General features: G+C 41.8%; 1 protein-coding gene and 1 non-coding gene across 3 annotated transcripts in view; one reads left to right on the plus strand and one right to left on the minus strand.

Moving 5' to 3' along the window:
• Positions 1–1,081: 1,081 nt before the first annotated feature.
• The window catches only part of SRPX (sushi repeat containing protein X-linked), a 102,344-nt gene continuing 79,417 nt past the window's right edge, over positions 1,082–24,008 (minus strand). For both annotated transcript variants that reach the window (XM_058292259.2, XM_058292258.2), the window contains 6 exons: positions 17,437–17,563; positions 13,632–13,753; positions 12,823–13,002; positions 10,014–10,147; positions 6,638–6,759; positions 1,082–1,625 (listed from right to left, as the gene is read on the minus strand). In XM_058292259.2, coding sequence (XP_058148242.1) covers positions 1,442–1,625; positions 6,638–6,759; positions 10,014–10,147; positions 12,823–13,002; positions 13,632–13,753; positions 17,437–17,563 — 869 coding nt within the window. In that variant the 3' untranslated portion in view covers positions 1,082–1,441. The remainder of the gene's footprint in view (positions 1,626–6,637; positions 6,760–10,013; positions 10,148–12,822; positions 13,003–13,631; positions 13,754–17,436; positions 17,564–24,008) is intronic.
• On the plus strand, positions 22,449–22,581 carry LOC111763946 (small nucleolar RNA SNORA31). Its single transcript, XR_002796669.1, has one exon. It is a non-coding gene; the product is annotated as a small nucleolar RNA SNORA31 (small nucleolar RNA).

Genomic DNA, 24,008 nt, shown 5'->3' on the forward strand with positions numbered 1-24,008 from the left:
TTGGCTGACCATAGGCTGACCATTGAACCACACATGCTAAGGCCAGGAGTGGGGTGGATTCCAAGTAGCCCAGCTGGGGCTAAAATCACTGAACTTTCAGCTGCCATCTACTGAAGAAGAGACAGTTTTCAATTTGAGTTCAGCCAGTTTAACTTCTTACCCCCCTATATATACACACACACACACACACACACACTCAAACACACACAAAAATATGTCAAAGTTCTACAGTACCAAGTGGTATGAGCAAACAGAACAGAACTGTTTGCTTTTATGGAGTCCAAGAGGTTCATGGAAATATCCTGAAAGAACTGCAGTAAGAAACTAGTTCTCTAGAAAAATCCTGTTAATTAATCTTTAGAAATGGTTCCAACGTTTGGCATAGGACATTAATTTTTTTTAAATTCCACAGTGCATTCATCTTCAAATAGTCTGTGTGTCATGTGCAAAGTGACTGTAATAGTAGAATTTCATCAAGAAGACTAGGTTGAAGAAATACAGGCAGTTCTTTAAATGTCAACTCATCTTCAAGGCTTGAACTTTTCAGATTGTGGGGCAAAAGACATGCTGACTTGTCATAGACAAGAATGCTTTAGCTGATATACTCTTATGTAATTGTGTCAAGCAATCTTTTGACCATTTCATGGTTTCCAAACTCATCATTGGTTAACATTTCTCTTCCAGCTATGCCACAGATATTTATCTGCTATATCTGAAGGTAAAAGAAGAAAAAGAATGGCTTCTAGTGTGCTTTCTGAAAAAAAAATCATTTTTGTAAATAGAGCAAGTATAAACCTATTCACAGGATAGCGATCACTGTGCCCAGTCTTCAAAAAATAGTGTCAAATCTTCGTTTTAAACCTGTGTATGTTGGAATTTGGACTTTCCATTATTAATTTAGTCATTTTGTTTGTTCCAGAATAGACTATAAGCCAACCTGATATTCTGAAAATGAAGGGAAAATTTCAAGGTTTGTCTGGGAGAGTAATTACATTTTTCCACTCCTAAAACACACTAAGAATCACAATCCTATAACCACTGACCAGCACTAAGCATGAAAAACAAGGTGAGTTTTAATAAATTTGCTCCAAAATATTTTATTAATAAAAGTTTTATAAAAACAACAAAATATAAGAGAGTTGTGTATTACACTGAATAACATGTTGAAAATACGTGTATGGTTGTGGTTTCTAGTTTCTCTACAAAATTAACCAGCCATGGTAAAGAGAGTTAGAGTAAATAGCATATTCATATAATTTTGAGACACTTCAAACTACAAAAGCATAGTGCTAGTTTTAAGTGCAAAGAAAGCTCATAATAAAATAGACTTTAAAAATTACAAATAAAAAATCTGTACATCAAGGATATTTTTAAGGCCTTCCCTGCCTGCATAGCACTATGTAGAAAGAGAAGCAGAATCTCTAAAAAAGAAACCATCACATCAGTTGCTACAGGTCTGGCCCATTTCGGCTTGCAGGACCATCTCCTCTTTTCTCAAGGGGAAAGTGTCAATCAGGTTGAAGAGGGCCACGGGTGTCACCAGCGAGACATAGCGCTCCTTGTCCATGCCATGTTTATCCACTAGCACTACGCTAAAGGAATAGAGCGGGATTCGCAGCAAAAGCCTAGGGCAGACAAAGAAAAGAGAAAACTAGGTCAAAACCCTACTGCCAAGTGTTCTGGTGGACCAATCACAGCCCTAGAATGGTCCTGTGTGCAAAGAAAGGCTCAGTGCATGAAGGACTGAATCAACCTTTAGACTCTTGCCACTTAAAGTATAGTCTTTGAACCAGAAGCACCACATGTGAACTTGTTAGAAATGGAGATCACGCCACCCCAACCCTACTGAATTAGAATCTTCATTTTCAGCAAGCTCCCCAGGTAATTTTTTTTTTAAAGATTTATTTTTTTATTTATTTCTATCCCTCTTTCCTGCCCCCTCCCCCCAAGTTGTCTGCTCTCTGTGTCCATTTGCTGTGTGTTCTTCTGTGACTGTTTCTATCCTTATCAGCAGCACCGGGTATCTGTGTTTCTTTTTGTTGGGTCATCTTGTTTGTCAGCTCTCCATGTGTGCAGCACCATTCCTGGGCAGGCTGCACTTTCTTTCGCACTGGGCAGCTCTCCTTACAGGGTGCACTCCTTGCACGTGGGGATCCCCTACGCGGGGACACCCCTGCGTGGCAAGGCACTCCTTGCGCGCATCAGCACTGAGCATGGGCCAGCTCCACACGGGTCAAGGAGGCCCGGGGTTTGAACCGCAGACCTCCCATGTGGTAGGTGGATGCCCTATCCACTGGGCCAAGTCTGCTTCCCATCCCAGGGGATTTGGTATGCACATCAAAGGCTGTGAAGTGCTGCTTTAGATTATCGTCAGGAATTATTGAGCCTGCAATGGTGCTATAGGCCAACAATTGCTACAAGGCGCATGAGACAAGACTAACATATTTTTGCTTGGATTGCAGTCAACCCGAGTTTGCAGACTAGGTTGATAACATTTCAAACCCATCAGCACTAGGATTACTTCTCAGTGGAGACAATTTTGTACACCAGGGGACATCTGGCAATGTCTGGAGACATTTTTGGTTGCCACAACTGGAGTGGGGGACTATTGACATCTACGGGTTAGAAGCCAGTGATGCTATTAAATATCTTACAGGGCACAGGGCAGCCCCCCATGACAAAGAATCATCCAGCACCCTATGTCAACAGTGCCACGGCTGAGAAACCCTGAATGAGATGAAACTGATTGAAATAACTTTCCATATGTGATTCTGGCCTATTCCGTGACCAGCCCAGGGCTGCAAAGTCAGAGGGAATGGAGCCTGCTCGACACCCTGGATATTCAGACGCACAGTCCTTGACTCTTGATTGATTGTAATCTGTACACCTAAGTCATTCCACAAAAGGATTTGAAGTAGTTTTCAGTGTCCAGTGTTCTTTCTACTACACCACTCTAAAATTGAAGTTGTATAAAAGTATGTTTTTAATATCAATACAAAAATGTTTAGATGCCAGAGAAAGCAAAAAAACAAAACAAAACATAAGCTAAGGCCAGTGAGAAAATTAACCCACTCAGTCTCTCCTCCAGATTTTGTTTTTCAGTTTGGCTATCATAAGATTATGTGTGAAGCAGAATATACACCACCATCTGTGGAATATGTATACTTTGCACATATGCCAGTTAAAGTGGAATATGCTTTCTTCATACAAATGGATCATGGTAGGAAAAAAGTTGTTACATTAAACCCATTTTCTTCTGAGTTTCAGGGAAGATAGAAATAATTTCTATTTTATCTCAGTGGGAATCTAAATTGCTAATCCGCTTCTAGTGCCTGGAAATTAAAGGAAGACTCCATTGCAATGCCTCTGCCTGGTGTCCTGCAGAGCCCAGGAGCAGGCAATTTCCCTGAGTGCATTAATGAGTCTTTGAACACATGAAAATAGGCCAGGAAGTAAGTTGGGAATGGGTGGCTAGAGTGCTCTGCATCATTAAGAGGATTGGTATTGAGTATTGACTTTCTTGGGGCAAGTCCTAGGGGAGGGAGATAGTTCTAGGAAACAGAGGAGTAGGGAGATAAACAGATCTGGGGGGGAGAAAAGGGCCAAGCAACATTATGGGAGCTGGAGCCTATGGAAAAGAGTGACCAACAATTGGAGCATATTATTTTATAGTGCTTATGAGACTAGGTTGGAAACACCTGCCCCCAAACATAGTGCCACAGTCTGCTGAGCCCTATACCTTTATTGGCACAGAATATAATGTGGGGAAACAGACATAGGAAGAGATATTGTCATATCAGGAGGCTAGCCGCAGTCACAGGAATACATTCTACTGTGGCCAAGAGATCACAGAAATCTTTGGGTGGGAAGATTGGACACCCCATGGAATATGGAATGGGTGGTAGTGCCAGCAGTTTGTTGGAATTATACAAATATCTGTCACTGGGGTTAGAATGAGATTTTTTCTCTGGAGAATCTTTCAGGGAAATCTAGACTCAAAAAATAGTATGGGAATAGAAATTTATTTTCTTGGTCCCATTTATTCTTGAGATTGCTAGAACATTACTCTAGAGCACATGAGTTAACCAATATGTCCAGATCTAAAGGCAATGAGGGCATGAAAGGAGGCAAGGGGGGTGGCCTTGCAACAGCAGGCACATACTCTTTCCTTTCTGCTGATTTCTTTCAATAGTTTTACCATGACCTCAGTGCTATTTGAATATAATTCTAACCTGACAAGATAATTTTATTATCCCGACATTCTGCTTCTCTTTCTCTTCTTTCCTGCTTCCCATTCTTAGCCTAAATTTTCCTGTTGCCTTTGTATTAGACTCTAGCATGCAATTCAAAGGGAAACAAAACAATCCATCTACCAAGTTCCTTGTTCCTCGCTGATCTGTCTGAAATAGGGGGTCAAGCAGCCTGACACAGAATCCATTAAATCATGCATCTGAGTGATCATTTCCATGTGCATTTCCCTAGACTATCTTCTGGCCTTGCTAGCTTTGCACAATAAAGACTGATCCTTTACTTATAGGCTCCTTTGCAAAAGTTTCATTTCAAAAAATTGTGAAGCCTCTGGCTCAACACAAGATCAGTGGTTCTCAAAGAGTGATCTCCAGTCCAGCAGCAGCAGCATGACCTGGGAAATGTGATAGAAATGCAAATTCTCAGGTACTACCCTAGATCCTACTGAATCAGAAAGTGTGAGAATGGGGTCCAACACTCTGTGTTTTAACAAGGCCGCCAGGTAATTCTGATGCACATTAAGAATTGAAACCCATTGCATAAGTCATTTATGCAATGTATTTGTTGCTTAAATCATCCTCAGCCTACAGAGGTCTACAGTAGCTCCAACATATATCTGAATGATAGAAGTTTTCTGTTTTCTTTTTTTGGTCTTAAATCAGATTTTTTAAGTTGCTCAATTTTAAACACATACATTAACTGCCATCCAAATAAGAACATTTAACAAATTACACAACAGGTTTTTGAAAAAAATCATTGACGAAGGGCATACACAGGTGGTCCCAAATAGGCAACAGCTTCTTAAATCTACTTTGAGACTTTTTTTATGATAAACTTGCAAGTATCAACACAATTCTCTACCATGAGTTCTGCATATTTTAACTCAAGATAAGAGTACAGTAATTGTAAACACAACCCTTAAAAAGCTGCTACCACCCCTGTACATACTAGAGCTGTTTCAATGAAATTTAGAGGCATTTACTTTAATTATCAAGCATCAACATGGTGCCAGGCACTGTGCTAGGCACTGGGTAGCAAATGTTAAAGAGATCTGGTACTGATCTCAAAGACTTACACTCTGTGGAGGTATTAGATGTAAAGGCAGTAGAATAAAAATATATATGTAGACTTATGAGTGTATCTAGGCATCCCTCTACTTTGGCCAACTAAAGAGGAGTCAGGCATCCTCTTATTTTTCCCCCATCTCTGGTCCTCTGAGTTTTGGGGGATGATGCCGACTCGTTTTAGATGGAAAGAAGGATAAATCAAACTGGGATGGGCTAAAAAGCAGCTGAAAATAGGGAAATTAAAGATAGAAATGATTGCGTCCATCTATAACACCATTTGCTAAGAGCATGTTTCTATCATCTAATCTCTCAAGGCATTTCTGTGAACCTCTTTGATCACCTGCAATAGGGTTCACCAAGCCCTATTTCATTTTTTCCTTCCTGGTAATACAGAAAGACTATCCTTTCCAGCCTCCCTTGAAGTTTGGCTGCAATCATGTGACTAGTGCTGGCCAATGGACTGGAAGGGAATGTGTGTATGTCACTTCTAATGAAGGCATAAAAAAGTAGGTGTAGTGTGGTTTGGTTTGGTGCTTGTTCTTCCCCTGTTGCAGAAAACTGGAGGCCACATGTTCTGGATGATATTACTATAAGAAGGTGAAACCACCATCAGCCGGGGCCCTGACAGATCATACAGAGCAGAAATCTGCACCCTCCTTTACAGTATATAAAGGAAAATATGGGTGAGAAAGGAAAATTCTAAGGACTTTTGCTTTAGCTTAATCTTCCTTTCCACAGTGGTCAAGAGATGCAAGTAAAATTTTGGGTTATTCTGAAATTACCTTTTGGCTGTTGAATTCTGTGTCTTTAAAATACCATTACTCAGAGTCTGAACACCATGGATCTGGCTTTATAAATACAAACTACAAATGTAATTGTTACAATGTGGGTATGGTTTCATGCCCTGGACACATGGAGGGAAAAGTATCCAAGGTTGGAATGGCTAATTGGACCCTTGCCCTCCAAATAAAACCAAGGATTGCTCAAGCCCCTTTTCCAGGTCTTCCCTACCCCATCCCACTCAAATGAAAAACAAACAAACAACAAAAAAACATAACAACAACAACAAAAAGCAAAGACAAAATAAATGCACTTGATTGAAGGGGAAAGGAAAGAAGAGAACAATGATAATTACCCACTACATGATATATTTGAACAAGCAGCAGCACGTTAATTAGCAAGGTTGTAATATTTCAGGAATAAAATGAATTAAACAATGAAGGTAGCCTGTACTCAATACTGAATAGAAAACTATCAGGGAGTCAGATCAGAAAGAAGTGCATTTACAGGGGATACTTTTCCAGGGCAGGACTTCTCCCTACCTGAGCTGCAGAGCTAGGGCCGGAGGCATCATCTTTGCTCCTATCCTGCCAATAAGGGTGGGGAACACGCCCACCAGCTCCACCACGGTGATGTGCCGAAGATCCAGGTTGCATTGAACTTGCTGAAAAAACGAACAGGGCAGGTATGAGCATGGCTAAAGAAAGCGATTTCTATGTCACATGAAACACGAACAGAAGCAGCACTGGTCGGTTGGGGACGTCTACTTGCTTGTTGCAAGCTGTCCTAAAATCTTGACAAACCGGGGTTAAACTAGTGGCTATAAAACTTAAATACCTTCCTAGAGGACTCATCCAGAAATGGCTTGGCAATGGGATTTTTAAAACCTAAGCAAAATGGTAGTCTATGTATTTCCAGATGGGGCGAGACCTTATGTGTGCCAGATTTCCTTTCAAAAATCTCCAAGACCACCTCCAGAGGATTCTAAATTTGTCTTTGTAAGGAGAGGAAAAACATTTCCAGATGCCCTTTCTCTGCCCTTGTTTCCACCCTCCCCATCTCCCCTGCCCTATGCCCTCTAGGCTCAAACCCAAGAGAAACAAGGACAAATGGCTCAATGGAAAGAACCTTAGGAAGGAGGCCCAGTCATTCCTGTGCCAAGAGTTCTCATGAGGAGCAGTACCGGCAATGAGGAGACAAAAAAGGAATAAGAGACTAATCTGGGTAAATGGAAGAAGAAATTTTAAACTCCTGAACTATTAGAACATCAAATTTTCTACCAAATTCCGTGGATGCCACTTTAGATGGGTGACAGAATTGATAGAAAGGTTGGAAAAGGGAGAGAGAAACTTCTCTATTATTCTGACTGAAATGCCTAAGTCAGTCAAACCTTTCCTTGAAGGTGCTGGTTAAAATGCAAAAGCAAATATTTGGCGTGATTAGGAGATAGGTCACAGGCGAATACCTTGATACCAACTATTTTAGCCAATTATTTGATTAGGAATTTAGCAAGCACCTGAAAGAATGGAATATAGTAAAGCAGAGATCAACAAAGTTTCTGTGAAGGGCCAGATAAATATTTTAGGCTTTGTGGGACTGTACATCTCTGTACTAACTACTAACTCTGCCATTGTAATGAGAAAGCAGCTATAGAAGATACAAAAACAAATGAGCATGATTATGTTCCAATAAAACTTTTGTATTTTTAGGTACTGGGGGCCAGAGATTAAACCTGGGACCTCGTTTGTGGAAAGCCAGTGCTCAAACACTAAGCCACATCAACTTCCCTGAGCTGTTTTTTTTTTATTTGTTTGGCTTGTTGTTTGTTTTTGTTTTTTTCAGGAGGCACTGGGAACCAAACCTGGGACCTCCCATGTGGGAGGCGGGTGCTCAACTGCTTGACCCACATCCACTCCCTCCAATAAAAAACATTACTTTCAGGGAGCAGATGTGGCTCAAGCACCTGCTTCCCACATGGGAGGTTCCAAGTACGGTTCCCAGTGCCTCATAAAAATAAATAAACATATAACAAGCAAAAACAAACAAACAAAAAAACTCAGGGGAGCTGATGTGGCTCAGTGGTTGAGCACTGGCTTCCTACATATGAAGTCCTGGGTTCAATCTTCAGTCCCTGATACCTCAAAAAAAAAAAAAAAAGACAGCTAGCCAAATTTGGTCCATGTGCTTAGGTTTGTCAATCTAGAGGATAAGCAAGTTGTTGGCTTATTGGTTTTTAAATGGAAGAAGAGGTTGGAAACATATTTGTTGGGCTATAGCCTGAGAAGCCAATTTCCACAGAATGGAGGGGTGTGGGTTTGTGTTGTCTGAATAACAAGCGCCTAGCTGAGACAAGAGGACAAGAGGATGGAGGCCAGGTAGCAGGGATTGAGGGTAAACAGGCAACGATTTTGGTTCCTGTCAAGGCAGCCCAAAAGATTTCTATATAGCTCTTCAGAGCTCACGGGAAGGCCTTCAAATACATGGGAAGGGTGAAGAAAGACATTAATCATTGTATTAATGCTGAGATGAGAAGTAAAATTGTAACCTCTGATTAAACCAAGATTGTTCTAAACACTTAACTCTATTCACTGGAATAAATGAATAAAATATTCCCCCCCCAAAACCACATGTGGCATCCTGTCAATGACAAAGTGTACATCCTGCCTCATTAGCATTATATCAGGTGGGTAACTCTTACTGCAAACCAGTTTCAGGACAAAAACAGGCAAGTTCTAGGTATGAATCTGTGGTGGTTTGGAACTGTACATACTACAGAAAATCATGTTCTTAAATTTAATCCATTCCTGTGGGTGTGGACCCATTGTAAGCAGGAACTTTGGATGAAGTTACTTCAGTTAAGGCATGGCCCATGGTGGGTCTTCGTCATCTTACTGGAGTCCTTTATAAAAGAATGAAATTCAGACAGAGATAGAAAGCCACAGAAGCAAGAAGCTGAAAACAACAAAACCTGAAAGAGAAAGGAGAGTCCAGCAAACACAGCCATGTGCCTTGCCTCGTGACAGAGGGGTCCAGGATTGCCAGCAGCTGGTCTTCAAGAAGCATCGCCTTGATGATGCCTTGATTTGGCTATTTTTCTCAGCCTCAAAACTGCAAGCTGGCAGGCTACTAAATTCCTATTGTTAAAGCCAAAGCATTTCATGGTATCTGCTTCAGCAGCCTTGCAAACTAGCACAGGACTTTTCAGTTTCGAGTTTTCTTTTGCTTTTTTCCCAAGATGCTGGTTGTCTCCTTTTGTATGTGCAAACTTTGCTCATCTGAGAAGGGCACACGTCCTAGAAAAGTGCATCTCAGATTTCAAAGTGCTGAGGAAATACCTGGGAATTTTATTAAAATGCAGCTTCTGATTCAGTCCAAATCTACCCGACCCAAAGTGGAACCTGAGAATTTGCATTTCTAGTAAGTTCCCCAGTGATGTTGATGCTGCTGGCCCAGGGACCACACTTTGAGAACCACTGTTTTAAAAGTTGGCTGCCACTCTCTGAAGGGCTCTGGGAGGGTAGGAGAAGATCTTCTGGACAGGATCTGGGGCCTGGGAGCTCCCAGACTCCCCTTATTCCGTGGGCCAGCCTACATCCCAGGCACATCCTGGAGGTTAAGCAAAGACAACTGTTCTTGGGCAGGGCCTGGGCAGCACATCAGTTAAGCTTATTAGTGAAGACAGACAAACCTTGTTAGCAGGAAAACAATTGGGTTAGCTCTGGGAAGTCAATGTTAATCAGGTTATATCCCAGACCTAGAAATGAAATATTTCTTTTAGGTGGCAGCTCTAAATTGCCAGTTCCTGAAATTCTCAGTAAATAAATCAGGCACTGAATCTGGCCTTTGCTTTTAATGAAATGGCTGAGCCCTGCCTGTTAGAGATCTCCCTTCCACCTTGCACCTGCCACTAGGACTCACCTGCAGCAGTCCCATCTGTACCCGGTAGAGGACGTTTCGGGCTGTGGGTGTGGACACGATGACAAGTCTCCTTTTCTCATAAAACTGATCCAGAAGTGCAGCTGCCGTTCTGACACCCATGTTGACATTCATGGCTGTAATGAGATATGGCCACATGGGTCAGAAATCTTCTGCTGGTTCTGGCTCAACATAGTCCATGGTGACACACAGAACCATGTGTGTAAGACAAGGATTTGAGTGTAGGCAATTTATTTAGGAGTGGTCTCAGGAAACATGGGTAAGGGGGTGGGGGAGAGTATTAGTTCTCTATTGCTGCTGTAACAAGTTACCACAAACTTAGGGACTGAAAGCAAAGCAAATTTATTATCTTACAACTTCAGTGGTCAGAATTCCACAATAGGTTTCACTGGGCTAACATTCAGGTGGCTGCAAAATTGTGTTCCTCCTAGAAGCAAGTTATTGCTATGGGCGTCAGGAACTCAATTCCATTTGGGAACTCTGGGAAAACATGTGCAACACAAGTCAGAATTATCCCACCGGAGGAAGGAGGGAACTGGAGTACACCAACTCCTCTGTCACTGGTTGAGGGCTGTTTCTGAACACTAACTCTCCATTGCTTCCAGCTGACCCTGTGCACAGGCTGACAAAGCTTTTATGGTCAGGGGGAAAAAACCCTCAAACTGAAAGACCCAGGTAATTGCAGTATTTCTAAATACAGATGGGAGTGCCAAAGGCATCCAGGCCGGGCATGAACAGCATCTGCTGGGGGAAGGGGTTCAGGGAGGCAGGAAGGTGAAAGAGTAGGCAAGGAAAAGGCTCGCTCTGGGATGGCTGAGAATGTCCAAGGTCTGCCTCTTTGGTGTAGAGGGGAAAGAGTAATGCAGGACACAGAGGGCCACAGAGCAAACAACTCTGCCATGGAGGACACAGGCCAAGGCAGTTTTTCTAACAGGTCTGCCATTAAAGCAAATAAGTGACAACCCATCTCAGTTGATTGGTTTGTCAAGGTCAATGATGTGAGTTCAATAGACAGGTAAGTCAAAGACCTGGCGCTGAAGAAAAAGTAATATGAGGAGAATTAGGGTATTCCATGTGTGGTGTTTTTTTTTTAAGATTTATTTTATTTATTTATTCCTACCCCCTTGTTGTTTGCACTTGCTGTGCACTGTGTTTTTAGGAGGCACCAGGAACTGAACCTGGACACTCCGATGTGGGAGAGAGGCACCTAATTGCTTGAGCCATCCCATTCCCTGCTTTGTTGTGTCTCTCATTAAATTTTTCTTCTTGTGTCTCTTGTTGCATCAGCTTGCCACATCAGCTTGCCATGCCTGCCCATTGCTTCAGCTTGCTGTCTTCTTCAGGAGGCACCAGGAACTGTACCAGGGGCCTCCCGTGTGGTAAGCAGGAGTTCAGTCACCTGAGCCACATCTGCTTCCCCCATGTGTGATTTATAGTCTTGGTGGTCATACTTCAAAATATAAATTTGCATTGAATTATTTCTTCATTTACACATTCATTCACTGTGCCAACATAGGTTGAGTGCCTGCTATGTGCCAAGGCCTGTGCCAGGAACTGGGACACCACAGTGAGCAATACAGAGTGCCTGTCCCCGACCCTCCCCCAGGTCCCTCAGGAGAACACTGGTCAATAGACACACAGTGTGAATCACTACGTAACTACAATTTTCTAGTTGCCATATTTTAAAAGTACAAAGAAACAGATGACATTGTTTTACTGAATACAATATATCCAAAATATTATCATTTCAACATGTAATCTACATGAAAATTGTTGAAGCGACACTTTATATTCTTTTCTTGCACTAAGTTTTTGAAATCCAGTATGCATTTTACACTTACAGCACATCTCAATTCAGACTAGTCTCATTTCAAATGCTCAACAGCCACATGTTGTAAGTGGCAACCATTTTGTACTTGGAGGCCTAGTTGGTTGCCCCCGCTAGGCCTCAGTGCCAGCATGGTGGGCATTAAGACCTGAGATGGAGAGTCTGGAAAGAGTACATTCTTTCTTCTTTAATGTATGAAACTGAAGAACTGTAGGCATTTAGATCATGGTGCACATGTATCTCTTCTTCCTGATGAATTTTGCTGGGGAAGGAGAGAGATGAACCAGTACCAGGAAGTAGGGAAGAGAGAAGGGTATATAAATAAGAGATGTGTCCAGAATTTTCTAGCTGGTCCAAATTTCACTGTTATCACTACCTAGCCCAATTTCTGTTCATCAGTAATACCGGATATGTATTGAAGGCTAACCCTACACCAGACACAGCTCTAATCCACTGTTCAATGGATAACCTCATTTAATTCTTACAACTCAAGTGGTAGGTAAGGTAGTATTTTCTTCCTTTTACATAAAAGGAAAGATTCCAAATACCCAAAGTCTACGTGACTGTCAAGCCATGGCTGCCAAGGAGGCATTATATGGCCTGTACATGGCAGTGTACTGGTTTCATCAACAAGATCCTCATATTTATAGGAGGGAAGAACAAGGGTAACTAAAGCAGACTTTACTGAATCGCAATGCCATCAAAGGCTGACAATGGGTGCCCACCTCCTGTTTCTTCCTTACAGGACATGAAAGGTAAATCAGAGGACAGGCAGAGGGATGGCAAGCTGAGCCACAGCAGGAATCCAGGGACTGTTTGCACACACTCGGATGAAGAATGATTGGCAGTGAACCTGTCAAAGTGTGTGGAATGAAACCCTCCCTCCTGTACAGGTTATCCACTGGAATCCAGAACCAAGGGGGCTTCAAGTGCTGTTGGCTGGAGAGAGAGCTGCACACATACCTGCACAGGTAGGCTCTGTGCCAGACCAAGCCAGGTTTGACTGACACACTCTGGCAGGGCTACCCTGGAGCTCATAGCCACCAGTGCAGGAAAACTCACAGGTGGCCCCATAATTGTCACCATCACTGGAACATTTCACGTAACCATTCTCCGGGGCGTTGAGTTTGCCGCAGCGCCTGACTGTAGAGACATAAACCCACAGGAGTCTCAGGGCTGAGCTCCCTTCAACAGAGTAAGCAGGGAAGGGGGGGGGCTGTTAAATGAAGGAGGGGGCAGAGGTGGCTATTAGGCCACTTGGGTGGGGACATAAAACGGTCTCATCCATACCAATGAGAACACAGAGCTTAACTGGTGTCCTTGCGTTATCGATGTGGAGATTGAGCCCAGCAGAGAAGAGAGATTTTATCAGATAGAACAAATCTTTTGGAATGCCAAGAACATGGTATCCTGGTGAACCAAGCTAGGAGGCTCTTAACCACTCTGGGTACAGAAGGTCTTGCAGGGTATGTCTGATCATCCCAACCCCAGGGATGGAAAAGTTATTGAAAACTCTTCTGCCTGGGGAGCCAGCTGTGGGCTCCTATGGGATTAGTTTACTGGTCTCTGAGCTCCCTTAAATAATCCAGTCATAGTCTGCATTGTGAAATTCAGTTATTAAGATAGGACACTTCCCCCAGCTTCATTAGAGACAATCTAAAGCTGTCAAATATTCCTACCACATTGGGCACTCACAGAGCATTCTTGCTTGAAGTCTCATTTCATTTTGCTCTCATAAAAATGAAAAAAAAGCCTATTAGCAGTAACCTTACCTCTGACTTTAACCCGAAATTTGCAAGTGCCCTTGTTCTCAGCTCTGTCGTAGACTGTGTACTGGATCTTGTGGTCTCCTTCTGGAAAATTCGAGCCTGGGGGAAGACCTTTTAGAATAACACTGAAAGGGAAAAAACCAGAAACACCAAAGATGACCATTATGGGCCTAGCAAGCAATTGGTGAGCATCCCCTCTCCACAGGACATAGGGATAGCGAGGGGCAGCCATCAGGTCAGTTTGGCGAGAACAAAGGATTCTTGAATCAAAATTTCTTGAGCTTTACTCTATTTTGGAAGAGCAGTTTGAGACCACAAAATGGAATATCCCAAATATTGGGAAGTTTTAATTTTTCCCCCCAGTTCAAGGAAACAAGAGAAGTCTTTGGAGGCAATTCATTTACTGGTTTTATAAGGAAAATAATTTTATAAGAAAAATAATTTCTGGATGAAATGAATGAATGAGCAAGTGAATGTATCATCACCAACAGGGACTGCCAGGTTGGCAGCAGAGCCCCAGGGCACTGAACACAACACTGCTGAGCACCAAGCAGCCCACACACATCTGGGTGACACTGGAGAGTAGAATGGGAGTTGGGGGAGGCTGGGAACCCAGGGCCCTAGTCTTCCTCTAATTCCACCCTTATTTCAGGGGGACCTGAATTGGCTCACTGTTGGAAGGGTGAAGGAATTTTCTATAGGAAAATCATCTATGAGGGTATTCTAAGCAGTCATTGGCAATTTGAGCCTGTAGGGGGTGCTAGAACTTTCTCAGCCTTTTCTGTCTGGGCCAATAGAGCCCTTTCCTGAACAAAAGTCAAGACCTCTGTAATTTCTTAGTCATCGAAATAGTAGGAGGAGGAGGGGGGAGGGGGAGGGGGAGGAGGATGCAGTTACATATACCTTACATATGCCAGGCATGGTTCTAGGCATTTTACATATATTAGTTTATTTAATCCTTACAACAATCCTATGAGATAGGTACCTTTGTCTCCATTTCACAGATGAGGAAACTGGGGCACTAGAACGTTAAGGAACTTTCCCAACATTACATAGCTATGTGATGTTCTTCTCATCTGTCTAACCCAGACACCAATAGGTACAACATGATCAAATGCCAGTTTATGTTTGTTTTCAATAAATAATTTCTCTTCTTATCACAATTCTTAGGAAAGATGAGAATATTTACCAATAACAGACCTGTGGAATTATCTTTGTCACCACTTAGGACAGTCGTACAGATAGGCAAACAGAGCAGCTGTTTAAGCTACGAAGTAAAGGGTCTTGGAAAACTGTCAGAAATCCCTCCATTTAAGATATGTCACTTTGGGCATTAGATGCATTAAGGTCCAGAAGAGGCACAATTTAAATGTAGATAAACTTGAGAGTAAAATATTTCAAGTATTAGTGGCTACTAACCTCTCAAGATTTGATTTCATCTTTGACATGCAGATAAATAATAAGGAGTAAGTAAGGAAACTCACAGGAAGCACTTGCCATAGAGCATGGGACTCAGAGATTCTCTAGAATCTCCCCTCTTAGAATATATTTAACAGTAGCTTAGGCAAGGCATAGGAGAAGGGGTCACAGGAGAAGTGGCAGGGAAGCCAGGAGCCCAAGTGAGAAATGGCAAGGTGACAAGACCACCTTCTCTGAATTTCTTATTCAGCCAGAGCCTGCTGCCCAAAGCATCCTGCTCCAAGCTTCTGCTGGCTCTGGGCTATAGAACTCTGGAAGCAGATAGTTGCTCTGAATGTAGGGGTAGGAGACTCTAAAGCACTCTTTTAAAATGTCACATTTCTAGCCATTAACACACAGATTACCCACAAAAAATGCCAAAGTAAATGTCCTTGCTAAGCTTTTAACCAAATGGAGCCATGTGAAGACAAAGGGTGTTCTGGCCTGACATTTTGTGCCAACAGCACAACAGCAACCATAGTTGCCAAACTCTATTAAGAACCAACTAGGTGCTAGGGGCTGGGGCAAGGAGTCAAAGATAAATAAAACCCAATCCCTGGTTATGTCAACTGTGACTTATTTTTAATCCCAACCACCAAAATTTCTCCGTAGGGATTTGGAAAATGCGTCTGTAACAGCAAATAAAAAGTATTTTTAATGCTCAAACTTTGCCATTGAGGAGTCAGAAGGGGATCTATTACTAATAATACTGTCTAAGCTGGATGATGCTCTGGGGGAGATTATAACGGTGTAGGAACAAAATGTCCTGCTAGGGGTGAGGCTCAACCTCCTCTTAGCAGAAGATGTTCTATGATTGCTAATAATTATGTAAACATGTTTTCTCTTGCACACTCTGGGTTGAAAGAATTCTAGGTCTTTCCCCACTGAATGACTCACCAGAGGGTAATTCGGAGGATTCCTTTGACCACAGATGAAAACTCATAGGGATGTCTGATGGGGACATGAACTTTAAAGCACGGATGTAAAAGTGCTGACATGAAGTAGTGGCCTCCAGGGAACATGGAGGCCAACCAAACAGCTACAGGGGTACAGGCGCAGAAGCCAGATTAGAACAACATGTAGCCGAACTTCAGCAAAGAGAACCACCCATTTTTAAAAGCACACTGGATGTATGTCAAACTATTAATGCCATTTGTCCTAGAGAGTGAGGCTGGGGTAGGCAGAAATGCAAAAGACACCATCTTTTTCTTATAACTTCTGTAAGCATTTGATGTAGTCACAACTTTAGAAAAATAGATTGAAAATGAAAAGTTTTGAAAGAAGTAGGTGCAGTACAACAAACAAGTGGTGGAAAAGTTTTGCATTAAGCCATACTCACAGAGCATAAGGAGGCAGCACCTGTCTCTGGCTCTGCCTGGGAGATGCTGGAGGCTTCCTAGCAGAGGTGGCATCTTAGTAAGGCCTGGGGCATGAGTGGGAGCCTCCTAGGCAGACAGTGGGGGTGATTCCATCCCTGAATTAACCAGTTGGCTTCATCTTCCTCCTTCTGTCTCCCCTCCTCTTCTTTCTTCTCACCATCCCTTATTTCTTCCCTCCTTTCCTTCAACAAATGTTTATTAAGTGCCAACTGTGTGTCAGGCATGGCTTCTAGGCAGTGGGGATATGGCAGTGAACATAATGTAGGGGACACAGGCAGTAAACAAATAAATAAGTAAAAACTATAGCAGGGCAGATGGTGAAAAGAACTATGGAGAAAAATAAAGCATGAATAGAGAATAGGAACTGCTAAAAAGGTGTGAATTACAGCTTTAAATAGGAGGTCAGGGGTGGCCTTGCTAAGAAGGCAACATTTGGAAAAAGAAGAGGGTGTGATTCAGATATCTAGAAGAATATTCTAGGCATAAGGAAGAACAAGGCAAAAGTCCTGTGGTAGGAGCATCCCAGGCATGTCTGAGGATGAGCAAGAGCCCAGAGTGGCTAGAACAGAGTTAGTGAAGAGGAGAGGAGAGGAGAAGAAGAAGACGATAGGTAGGTAATGGCTGGAGGCAGGTTACAGGTCTTATAGGTAATCTAAAGATAAGGGTTTCTATTTCAAGTGAGATGGGAAACTACTGGAAGGCTTTGAGCAGTGCAATGATGGGATCTGACAGACATTTCAAACCATCACCCATGGTACCACATTGAGACGAAACCAAAGGGACAAGGGTTGAAGCAGTTGAGAGGCCAGGTTTGAGACCTAAACTAGCTGTGCTCTGCGTATTTTGCCACTCACCAGGGATGCTACATCTGAAAGCACAAACCGACCCACATAAAACACTCCCCCACTCCTGGTAGGAAATGTCTCACATAAAAGAAACAACATCATTCCAGCTGCAAAGTTTTCACTTACTCAGTGAGAATGCCATCTGCTGTGTCTCTCCCCTCAGGGGTCTCCCAGGAAACCCGAACTGTCAGTTTATTTGGCTCAGCAATGCGTTCCTTCACACTTGGGCACTTAATTCTAGGAGGTTCCATATCTGAAAATATAACCCAAACATTCTTACCATCATCAAGAAATGTGCCAAATGCCAAAATTTGTCTCTTAAAAGCCCTATGTGCTCCCCATTTTTGAAGGGTTTGTTCACCCCTCTCTATTTCTTTGCCTTCCTTTCATCTTGCCCTTTCTCCACTGCTGAGTTTTGAACATTGTTTGATTACTCATGCACAGAGCTAACCCTGAAATTAACTGGCTTTGCTAGGTGTCCTGTGGTAATTTATTAGCGAGAGCTACTTTCTCTCCATTCTTCCAAAGTCTACAGACAGAGTTGGCAACATGGCAGTTGCTCAACTGAAGCTAGAAGTCATTCTGCCTTAGTGAGCCCCTCCTTCTTTAAAGGCAGATTCACAGAATTTTAGAAAAAGGTACCATCTAGTTCAATTCAATTCAACAAATCATCACTGAGTACCTACCTTGCCCAAGGCATCCTTCCAGCTGCTGAGGTTGGAGGCGGGGGTGCAGCACAGAGAGTCATGTGCTCTCTGTTTTTTCAGAGTTTTCTGTCAACTGTGTGGGGATGATGTCTGTACACATGAAATATAATACCAGGCAGAAAATAATGCTGCCCCAAGGGAGGTTCAAAGTAAATGCTATAGCAATTTAAAGAAGTCTCCCCACTCTCCTTCCACAGATATGGAAACTGGGGCTCCTAGAGAGCTTAAATGACTTATTCAAGGGCACACAAGTAGATTATTGGCAGTGTGAATTATAACCCAAGTCAGAGTACCACTGCAACAAGCTTTCTCCCCTCCATCTGTGTCCTTATATTCCCAACATCTTCCTCAATATCTTAAAACAAACACTGGCTATCTGGGTCCCCTCTCTCCTCCGACTGCCACTAGAATACACCTACGGTTTTGTGTTCTGGGTCAGCAGTTTTACCTTGACTGACCCTCCCAAGAACTCCCAGGTGTCTCCAAGTAGTTTCTAAACCTGGTAATAGAAGTTCTGTCCCCTTGCTACCACAGATGAATTCATAACGAGGGTTCGAAATAAATGAGATGTCAATTCTACACAGGGTTAGCTTTTGTCTTTATTCTAGCCAAAGTGAAATCACAAGAAGTGGGAGTTTGAACTTTTGCAAATTCTACATGATGATTTTGAACAGATACCGAGAATGCATTTAAAGAGGACATAGCAGATTAATGACATTCAGCTTTACATTAATTTACATATCACCTGGTAATTATTTAAATGCTACTGCAACTTGAATGAAAATTAGGTATCATTTGATTCTGAATCATAAACGTTTTTGAGAGATTAAATGCACCACATAAAGGTTTCAAATACTTGCTCAGGAGTCTTGTCAATAATTGTTCATTTTATTTAGGATAAGGAATTGTGAATAATATGTTAAATGAGTCTGCCTGCAGCTATCCAAATTCATTTTCAGTCTATATCACATTTCAATGGAGTATGAATTTATAGCCTTGAAACACTAATCCTAAATTGAATAACTATCATATTTTATTGAATCTAAGTCACTCTTGATTGTGAGATATATCCAATTTCAGGGAAATTAAAATGTAAAAAAATGCTTCTTAGAAATAATGAAATAAAGTATATAAATGAAATGGAAGATGCTCTAAATGCATTCAAGATGTCTATTTTCAATTGCTAAGCTTTCAAAAACAACCGGATTTTTTTTTTTACTCTGCTAAGTGATAGAAGACATGCTTTTATAATTCAGGTGAGCATGCAGCAGCTTTGGGTACATCGGAAAAAGAAATACACAATGCCTGCCTGCAGCTGTTCAAATAGAGCTGGTAATTGCATTACGGGAGGTATATTTATTTTAAAATGGAAAGTGGAAAGGGAGGAGCTGAGGAGAGGACCCAGATTTCATTGTAAAATTAGACTGTATTCCATGTTTTCTTGGAGCCACACCATCGTAGCAAAGAGATACTCAGTCTCCATGTCATGTAAAATAAACATCTGGATGACACACTGTTTTTTTTTCCTGTACCAACTTGAGCAAACACGCCCCAAAGTAGATGAGCTGGTTGAAAAGTCTTGGAGTCTCCCAAGGCTAGCTTATGTCCAGCTGGCCTAAATTTCAGAAAAACTCTCTCCCAAACCATAAATAAGAAGAAATAAATTGCTTAAAAAATAATAGCTAATACTGAACCCTTCTTATGTACCCAGCCCATGATAAAAAGTTTTCCTGCATCCTTTCATTTAATCTCCACAACGACCCTATAGACAAAGCACCATTTTCATGCCCATTTATAGACTGAAAAGCCTTTCCTTGTTTCTGCAATTTCTACATAGTCTAGGATGTTAAGCCATGGATACATATCTTAAAGTTATTCTAAAAGCCTCCAGTCTTTGTACCCACATTCTTTTGTGGTTGCCTGCCACAGTTTCCTCATAAAGAACAGCAGCAGGACTCGATTGTACTGTATCCTCAAGCATCATGCCCTCTCTCTCAGCTGAAGAGAGAACAGCTGGCCTGTCCTTCAACAGATGCTCCAGAAAACCTAAGCTTGTTATTACAAAGTCGTAGCCACTACTGCTTTTTATAAGTTATCATCAATTCCCATGAATGAAACGAATGAAGTTACTATGGAAACATAATTGCTATTCCCTGTTGAGTCAGAGAGCCCACAGAGCCAGTCGTGTAGAAACCCTGAAACTCTCAGTGAAAATCCTGGCCTCTGCTCTCTCCCACCCATTCAGTGGGAGACATCTGACCAACTGTCTCCCTTCTCCATGCTCTAGTTTTCACTCTGCATATAAAACTTAGGAAATAAATACATTGAATTATATCGACTACAATTTATTGGAGAAGCAAATACTTACCTGGGAATCTTTAGCACATCTAACCAGGTAAGTGGTGGAAATAAGGAAGTGGCTCAAAAGAAAAATGTCCTGGCCAACAGCCAACAAAGGAAAAAAAAAACACCTTTAACTAAGGCTAGAAATTAACTGCATCTTATAAGTTTTCTTGAATCACGTTTTCCAAGAGAGTTCTGTGTTTGAAGATGACTTCTAGAGATAGGATTAATATGTACTTCAGAACATGACAATAACTTGTGTCTGACACTGTCTGAGCTGGTGCAGGGTCCTTTCTCCTCACGTCATTCTAAGGTAAGATGATGGATATTCTTATCCCAAGTAAAAAGTTGTCATAGTTCCTCAGACACCTCAGGCTAACAGTGCTCCATCTGGCCAATAGTTGTATTCCCATTTAATGCCCCTTTCTTCTCTGCATTCCTAGAACACCACCCAAACTGATTTTTAAACTGCTGCTTCTCTCTCCTCTTTCATCCCTTGGTCTTCTTTCACACTACCTTCCTTGCAATCTATACAGCCAATGGGGCAGAGACTAGTGATTGTTCACCAGCTATCTGATCCCCATTCTTTTTTAGCAAAAGAAGTTTATCTGGGCCTTTGGTCTTCCAGTATAAAGACTACAATTCCCGGCCTCCCTTGAAGTTAGATGTGCCCATGTAATGGCTTCCACCAATGGTTTATGAGAGAAAGTGATATGTGCGATTTCCAGGTTGTGCTATTAAAAACAATCCAAAAAATAAAAGCGGTGTGCCCTCCCCTTCCCTCCTACATCTTGGCTTGAATGTGGATGAGATAGGGAGGTAGAGTGGCTCTCTTGGACTGCATGATGAAAGCTTCAAGTTGAGTGTGGAAGAACAAAAAGTGAGGGGCTTGGGTCTATAACACTGCCCTGGATTGCTTAAGCTCAAATTTGTATGAGAAAGGAACTTCTATCTAGTTTAAAGCATTAAAATTTTTGTCTTGTTCATAGTACCAAAACTGATATATAAGCAATCACACATTCTTTAAAAGTATTCCTAATGTAGCATCTTGTGTGCCATCTTCCAAGATATATTTCCTTTATGATGCCCAAGCATCATTTCTTCAATGAATAGTGTGGTGACTTCCCTGCAAAGATGGCCACCTATCATTTTTCTACCTTCTTATGCACATGCTGTTCTTCCTCTCAAGAGGTGGAGTCTATTTTCCCTCCCTTTGAATCTGGGCCAGCCTTGTGCTTTGCAATGCAATGAAAGGCAATGTAATGAATGCAATTAAATTGACCCTGTGCCAGTTCCCAGCCTAAGCCCTTTAAGAGCCTGGCACCTTCTGTTTTTGTTCCCTTGAAAGCCAGCTGCCATCTAAAGAAGTTCGACTATCTGACTGTAGAGATCATGTGGAGAGAAAGGCCCCAGAGGATGAGAAATTATGAAAGGTGAGAGAGAGAGAGAGAGACCCAGCCAAGTCCCAGCTGGTATAGCCACCCTCCAACTGACGTGCCAGACATGTGAGTGCAGCCATCCTGGATCCTCCAGCCCAAGTCAGTCACATCAGTCATTACTATGTGGAAGAGAGATGAACTGCCCAAATTCCCAACTCAAAGAACCATGAGCAAGAACACAGTTGATTTATTCCACTAGGTTTCAGGTGGTCTGTTATGCAATGATAGGTAACTGATACAAATATAAATTACCTTGAGGTCAGTGATGAGGAAAGGAAGAGTTCATTTGGGGGGGAGGGGTATGAAGTGAGTAACTGCCAGAGGCAGAGGTAACTTGGCCACTGAAAGGTTGCCCAAATGTTTGCTCCCCCCAAGGTACAGTGTAATCCCCATTAATGGCTCTAGGAAGTGGTTCCTTTTCTTTAGTACCACATCACCTAAAATTTCAGAGAACTTTCCAAAATGGACAAAAGGGGCAAAAAGGGAAGCAATGAAATCCCCAAATAAAAGTCACCATCTTCAACCAGAAATATGCATGTGGGAAGGATTTATTTTTTTATATTATTTAAAGTTATATTGGGCAGGGACACTAAAAGTTTGCCCATTCAATTTGCACTAACAAATCATCCTGGGTAAAAAGTGGATCAGTACGCATCTCTGATAGACCTTGAGCAGTTAATGTCTGCTGCTAAGGTTTCCACTACAGATGCAAGAGAAAGAAAGTCCTTGCACTTTCTGTCTGTCTGGTTGCAGCAGCCAAGATTGAATGGGGGAATACAGGAAATTCTAAAAATGGGGAAAAGGAAATAATCTTTGTAACTCATAAATAAAAACAGCAAAGGAAAAAAAAGTGGATCAGTATCTCAATCCATGAAGTTCTTTTAAAGCTGAAACTAGCTTCCTGAAAGCCTGTAAAAGAATATATATTTGTCAATCCAGAAAAAAACCTGTAGTATTGCTTAAAGTCATCTACAAGAGTGTACTTATTCTTAGCCTAATTTGATGTTTGTATCTTTGAATGAATCTCTGAAAATCATGCAATGCTGCACAGGTAAATTTTACTATGAGTAGTTGGGAAAACCCAGCTTTCTACCAGACAGTTGTGAAGCAAAAAAAGTGTGCCATCAATGAGCATGTAAATCTCCATCTATTCCACTCTGAGGAAACATAAAACAAGCAGAGAGCAATTTCCAAAAACCAAGTCAGTTGGTACTCTCTGCATGTGAGAAGACATTTGCTGGGCTTTCCTTCTCCATGGTTTTGTATGTATCTTTATTTTATTTCCTTCCTCTTTCGGCCTAGGAAAAAGTGTTGGTCTAAAGCAGAGATCAAAATCTGGCTTCAAGATGAGGAATGGTTGCAAGCCCAACTACTCATGGTTCATATGCCCACATTGCCAAAGAAGAACTAAAAGCAGAAAGAAAGAAAAAAAAATATTCTCTGGAAATAATAGTTGCTACATTCTAAGGTAAGACAGTTTAGAGCTATGTAGTCCAGAAAAACACATTCTTAAACTTCGTCCATTCCTGTGGGTGTGACCCCTTGTAAATAGGACTTCTTCAGTAGGTTACTTCAGATGAAGTGTGGCCCAGGATGGGTCTTAATCCTATCACTGACGGTCTAATAGGGAAGGTCATGGGAAGAGAAAGACACAGAGGGAGCAGCTAGAAGCTGAGAGTCAATAGAACCCAGAAGAGAAGTGAGAGGCCAGGAGAGGCTGCCATGTGCATTGACATGTGACAGGGGAGCCAAAGACAAAGTATCAACACCCAGAATGCCCAGTCTTTGGGAAGAAAGCATCACCTTGATGATGCCTTGATTTTGGACTTCTTCTAGTCTTAAAACTGTGAGTTGATAAATTCCTATTGTTTAAGCCAACCCATTGCATGGTATTTGCTTTAGTAATGAGGAAGCTAAAACATAAGGTTTATTTTTCTGTATCAATAGAGAGTGTAGCTCTAAATACTTTATCCTCCTGTAATTTGCAACACTTTTTATTTGTCCTACATTGACTTACTTGTATCTACCTCTGTTTCTGAAATAACCATGAGTTTGAGTTCCTTGCCAGAGTGTGGTTTGCATAAGAGAATTAATTTTAACTTGTGGCAATTTCAGCTTAGCCAGACCACAAAAATGACCAGACTTCTCTCTTCCCTATGGGACAACTCAGCACTCAGCACAACTCCAGCCAAGACACAATGTTTAAAGT

Source organism: Dasypus novemcinctus, chromosome X (genome assembly GCF_030445035.2).
Source record: "Dasypus novemcinctus isolate mDasNov1 chromosome X, mDasNov1.1.hap2, whole genome shotgun sequence".
Classification (NCBI taxonomy): Eukaryota; Metazoa; Chordata; class Mammalia; order Cingulata; family Dasypodidae; genus Dasypus; species Dasypus novemcinctus.